A 5,573-nucleotide genomic window follows, 5' to 3' on the forward strand; every position below is an offset into this window, starting at 1 on the left:
TAATCACTTTAATACCAATATCTCACTCTCGTCCAAATTGTTGACCACTAGCTTGCACCAAATATTATATTATTATCAACTAACGAATATGATATAGAAGGCTACTCTCTTAGCCACAATAAATTGAAGACACCAAGACAAAATGTAAATAATTAGAAGTGGGGATGAATGAAGCCTTTAGAAAGAAAAAATCATCAATAATACTATTTATTTATTTATTGGATGTCAGGGATCTTGGTTTCACGTACATGTACTCGTAGCTAACAAATTGTGCTCTTAATTGGTGGCTGTTGGCACTGGATGATGGGGAAGGACAAAATAAGGAGTTGGGTATAGCTTGTGTGGATATGGAATACTATTCCATCTGTGAATTACATCTTGCATCATCACCTTGTCATGACGTGTATACTGTAAAATAAAAAAAAAATATCCCGGAGGGCCCTACGTCCCAATTAGGAGAAAGAACAATCTTATCCCATTAATTTGAATTTGTTTTTTGTTTTCTTGTCCTTCCTATTTCAAGCTGCAAGTGATAAATGGTTATAGGATGAAAAATTTATCTTGTCATCGATATAGATACGTACAGGCACAACTTGTGATCTAATAATTAACCAAATGATAAAATAGAATAATCCATAAAAAAATTATTGACCCCAAAACAATCAAAATTAATAATGGCCAATAATGTTTGAAAGGAACTAAAACTTGAACATAAGTGCCTTATCTAGATACATACATTCCCTTGTAAATTAGACATAGATAGACAAATCTTTGAATTGAAAAATATATATTTTTCAGAATGATCAGAGGAGTGCTTGAATTGAAAAGGTAGGTTTGGTGGTATGAAGAATAATAAGAATGTGGGTGATGGGTCGTATCTGATATTCCAGCAGTAGAATCATATATGTATACTCTGATCTGCCGTGATCCGCAGTGCAATGATTATGGCATAACGAAAAAAGCAGGAAGCAGCTGGTCGAGAGATATCGTCTCTGACCCTCTCATACTCTCTCTCCCTTCATTTTCCCCCAAACAACCCACACACCAAATCATGAAATCCACACGCTGATGCTGCAGGGAATCTTACTCAATCCTCAAACCCATGTGCTAGCTACCTTGCACTCTATATAGCCTCTCCTTAATATGCTGCCTATTATTACTACGATAGTACGTGGTAGACACGTTCCTCTCTCTCCCTCTCTCTATCTCTCTCTCACTACAATGCAAAAAAATTAATTAAAATTTGGCTAAACTAATTAAAACGACGGCCGAATAACTTCACCATGTCCCATTAGGCGCCTAACCTCAACCTATACATATTGCTATGTTGGAATAGTTGGACCACAAATATGTTTGCCACATCAATTCATCACCACTCCTTGCTTCTCCACCCTTAAATTTCCTCTCATCACGATCATCATCTCATTCTATTCCTAGCTCCTCATCCTTTTATTTTCTATCTACAACAAATGAAATTGGAGTATGTGTGTGTGTAGTTTGGTGCCGGGGGGTGTATGTGTTGGTTAATTTAATTGAGAAGTGAAGGGAGAAGAGGTAGGTGTGGGACTGTGAGTAAAGAATATTATGAACGTATATTCTACATTTTTACTCCCCGGTACCAATTTTGTTGTACTTGTGAAAGTGGAGTTGATTTGGTTCCAAAGATTGGAAGACTCTCACATGGGTGGATATAAAACGGATCAGCTTTCCCACCCTCGCAAACACGTGCCCGTAGCTTACACGGCATGGAGCGTGTACCTGCCCCTCCCACTCCCAACAATTAAACACAACCCACATCACAGTATCACACCTCCACCTGCTCTTTATCACTCGCTAATTTCTCCATTTTCACTGTCTGCTGCTTATTAATCTTCTTCCTCCTCATTTCTCTCTTTTATCCTTTTCCCCTTTAACAAAACTTTTTCATACATGTATCTATATGAAAAGAAATGTCCAAAATCAAAAAGTGAAAAAGATATAATTAATCATACAATCATTGACTTGACGCCAGCAAATAAACAAACGAAAGTTTCGGGGGGAAAAGAAAAAAAGAACGAGACAGAGAACATTAACTGGGAATTAACATAATTTATGCACATTAATATAAAATATAACCCGTAGTACAAAGAACGAACGAAGCTGAATTTCGGAATTTTCTTTTTTCACTCTTAAGCACGACGAACATATATAAATTAAAGCTGTACTCCAGAACAAGAGAGTCCTGGTTGTCTAGCGTAAAGAAGAAGAAGAAGATAAGATGTGAAATTAAAATACCTAAACTAAACGTAAGAATAGAGTCAGCAAAGTGGCATGTTGAGACGGGATCATATTCACCAGTAGTAATAGTAATAGTGTGTCTTCTTTCTTCATGAGGTTGGCTTAATTGATAGCGTGTTGGAAATGGTGCGAGCAATAAGCTAAAAATGCTGTGATGCTTTTACCGGCCTCTTCTATGGCTTCAATTCAACCCACTCGTATCGTCCTTCCAACGGCACGTCATTCCCAATATCATAGTTATACCTGCAAATAATTTTTCAATAGGAATGAAAACCATGATGCTGATGATGACGTCTAGAATGTGATAGCAAAATTTATAAAAGTAAGAGTAAGAAGAGAAATGTGAGGAGGCTAATTCTGAACTCACTTTTCTTGAAACCTTTTCTTGATGTCTTTCTCAGCTGCGGCGAAGAATTCTTCGAGCTCCAACTCCGTTGGCATGTTTTGCGCCGTTGACGAAGGACGGCGAGAATCGGTTTCCACTGACTCCAGCTCTTGTGAATTGTCTCGCCCTCCATGGTTCATCTCTCTCCTGCACTCACCAATGATGGCGGAAATGCAACCAAACGTTATGTGCAGTTCTGCGTATGTTCCGTTACTGAGTTACAAGTTAATACAGCACATTCAATAGATATAGTGAGATGCAAATTTTGAACGGAAGGAGTTATGGCTGTTGAGACCCATTTATTTCATGCTTTTTTTTTTTAAATATGATTTTCAAAAACTACTCAATGCAGTTGGATTATTATTGAAGAGTTTCAAAAAGAGAATCCAATGAAGTCTGATGAGGAAATTTCAAATTTAAAAATTAATGGTTAGAGATCCGTTCAATTCAAAACCTTTCAGTTTCGTCTCCACAATTGCACGTAGATGTTTCAACTTGCGCGCTCTCCACCTGAAAGACACAAAATAAATCAAAATTAAAATAATAAAAAGGTAATGCGGTGCATTAAATTTGGAGAAATAAATAAAAATACTGAAGACAATGAGAAACAATTAAGTAAGGAGCGAGCAAAACGAAAGTTCAATAAAAATCTGCAAGCTCCACTAACAACATTTATTTTTTGTTCAGTTCAGAGAATTTATATAGAAAACGAAACGAGCTATTAGCTATAGCTCTTAGTCAATTTCTCATACCTCCAGATCTGACAACTCGATCCTCTCCTCGTCAAGCCCAACGGATCCATTGCTGCAACAACAAGACGCCGGGAATTCACCGGAGTTAGGGCTAGAGCACCTTTCCTCCGTCGCCGCCTCCGGCAGAACCGCCTCAACGACGGAAGCAGCGCTTCTCCTCCTTCTCCCGAGCTTAACGATTGCTGAAGACGACGCCGTTGATAATTTTCGCTCTTCATTACTGCTCCTGGCTTTGTTTATCTTCCTTCTCTTAGGTGTTGTTGGAGGTGACGTGGCAGCTCCCATGGCTAACGCAGCTTGAGCCCTTGTCCTCACACCGACCTGAGCAATCTCCATTGCTGGCTTCGAACGCAACCACGTGCTCCCGCGATTCCTTTCCTTACACTCTCTCTTTTCAGGTGATGCTGCGTTGTTTCTTTTTTTCTTCCTTATTTATTTTGATTACGTTAATGTAATTGTGTGTGAGAGAGAGAGAGAGAGAGAGAGAGAGAGAAAAGGGGAAGGGGAAGGGAAAGTGTTAGTGTGTGTGTGTGTGTGGGGTGTGTGTGCGTAATTTGGTGGCGCGTGTAGTACGGAGACGACGAAAAAAATAGTGATAATGACGAAATGGGTTCAACGGTTGTGATTGGGTAATTAGCACACTATATGTTTAATTTTATTAAGTGATGGTGCGTTGTATCGTGGTGGTCCAGACTCCGTTTAACAGTGACGGGGGAATCTGGAAACGGAAGGATTTGACGGCGCCGTTATGAGGGGTAGGAGTGGGTTGCGCCGAAGGTCTGGCCAATGGAGGAGCGACACGTCATTGGAACTGACGGTGGACGGAACAGGCTAAGAACGGGGGGTGGGGAGCTTTTGGTGGTGTTGGAAGAGGATTAAGGTGAGTTGGTGACTTGTCAGAGGCTGCAGTATGGAAGAAACGAAGCGCCTGAATCCTGAGTGTGGAAAGAAAGGAATTAGAGAATCATGCGGTTACGATGAATAACGATCATCATATATTTGCGTTGCGTTGGCGAATTCCGTTTGGTGGAGAACAGGTCTTAAGCAAAATAATTGTGTTCTAAACTTAATTACGGATATGACCCTCCCCTTAATAATGAAACGCGAAAATGCCATTTTCGATAACCCACACGCCCTTTGCCTTCTCTTTCTCTGTCGTCACGCCATCATCCACACGAGCATTGATTTGACGTTTTCCTCTAAAACAGCATTATATTTTACAGTAACAATAAAAAATAATAATAAATTAACTAAAAATGAATTAAATTTATTTTATTTAATATTTATTAAATAGAATTAATGAACATTAAATAAAATAAATTTAATTTGTTTAAATTATTTTATTATTATTTTTTAGCATTGTCGTTTATTTTATTTGCACAATTAATCTCTATTATTTTTTATTTTATTTTTGCTTCTTTTTCTATCATCAACTATGTCGCAAAATTTAAAATAAAAATAAAAAAAATTATCTAAAATATCTCCCGTAGTTCTGAAGGAAAATAAAAGTAGAAAGAGATATAAATAGTTGTTGATATGAAAAATGATGTACAAACCGTTAGTTGCTACGTTGTTTTGAGAAGAATGTTTGATTTTCTAACATTTTATTAAAAGGTAAATATTTTAATATAGTTACCTTGTAAAATTGATAATTGTAAACCGAAATACGAACATTCTCTGTATTAAAATAGTAGAAAGAGAAATACAAATAAATAAATTCGTATTTGGTTCTCCTTTCTTACAATTATACATTTTAATTTTGAGTTAGAAACATAGTTTATTTCTAACCGATTATTTTAAAAGTTTTAGATTATTGTTACCTCATGCTCAAATAAAAATAAATGTTCAGTTTTAGTTTTATATATATTAAAAACTAATTAGAGTATAAAATTATTAATCTCAAACAAATTAAGTTAATTATAAAAATTATTAACTCTTGTTTTTCCACTTACATTGTTTTTTTTTTCTTTGGTCTATATTCTCTTTTCCATTTAATATGTAACGTTAGCCAACTGGCTGGAGAAATAACGTCATCAACTAACCATAACTACACTGCTAACACTAGATGAGTTGACGGTTAGATTCTTGGTTAATTGGTTGAATTGCTTTGTTAGCAAATTAGTTATATAGAAAGAAAGTGGCGGTTAGAGTAATTGTTG

At 36.7% G+C, this 5,573-nt stretch overlaps 1 protein-coding gene across 2 annotated transcripts; it reads right to left on the reverse strand.

Annotated features, from left to right (window-relative positions):
- Positions 1-545: 545 nt before the first annotated feature.
- LOC112800594 (cyclin-dependent kinase inhibitor 7) lies at positions 546-4,532 on the reverse strand. Of its 2 annotated transcripts, XR_011881762.1 has the most exons (5): positions 3,415-4,532; positions 3,117-3,172; positions 2,645-2,809; positions 2,275-2,520; positions 546-1,935 (listed from the first exon to the last, which is right to left on the reverse strand). XR_011881762.1 is itself a non-coding variant. In XM_025842928.3 (4 exons), exons 1-4 carry the CDS (start codon positions 3,748-3,750, stop codon positions 2,451-2,453), a joined length of 627 nt encoding a protein of 208 aa, XP_025698713.1. In that variant the 5' UTR covers positions 3,751-4,532; the 3' UTR covers positions 2,069-2,450. The 2 variants fall into 2 exon arrangements, 1 of the variants encoding a protein (XP_025698713.1); XM_025842928.3 differs by lacking the exon at positions 546-1,935 and having other exon boundaries at positions 2,069-2,520.
- Between the last annotated feature and the right edge of the window lie 1,041 nt (positions 4,533-5,573).

Source organism: Arachis hypogaea, chromosome 5, assembly GCF_003086295.3.
Source record: "Arachis hypogaea cultivar Tifrunner chromosome 5, arahy.Tifrunner.gnm2.J5K5, whole genome shotgun sequence".
Lineage (NCBI taxonomy): Eukaryota > Viridiplantae > Streptophyta > Magnoliopsida > Fabales > Fabaceae > Arachis > Arachis hypogaea.

Bases quoted from the DNA above. Each gene is read 5' to 3' on its own strand.
- LOC112800594 (XM_025842928.3), bottom strand. From the start codon at position 3,750: ATGGAGATTGCTCAGGTCGGTGTGAGGACAAGGGCTCAAGCTGCGTTA. The intron at 3,173-3,414 runs GTATGAGAAATT...TGTGTCTTTCAG, and splicing joins TCGAGTTGTCAGATCTGGAG to GTGGAGAGCGCGCAAGTTGA. The intron at 2,810-3,116 runs GTTTTGAATTGA...TGGTGAGTGCAG, and splicing joins TGTGGAGACGAAACTGAAAG to GAGAGAGATGAACCATGGAG.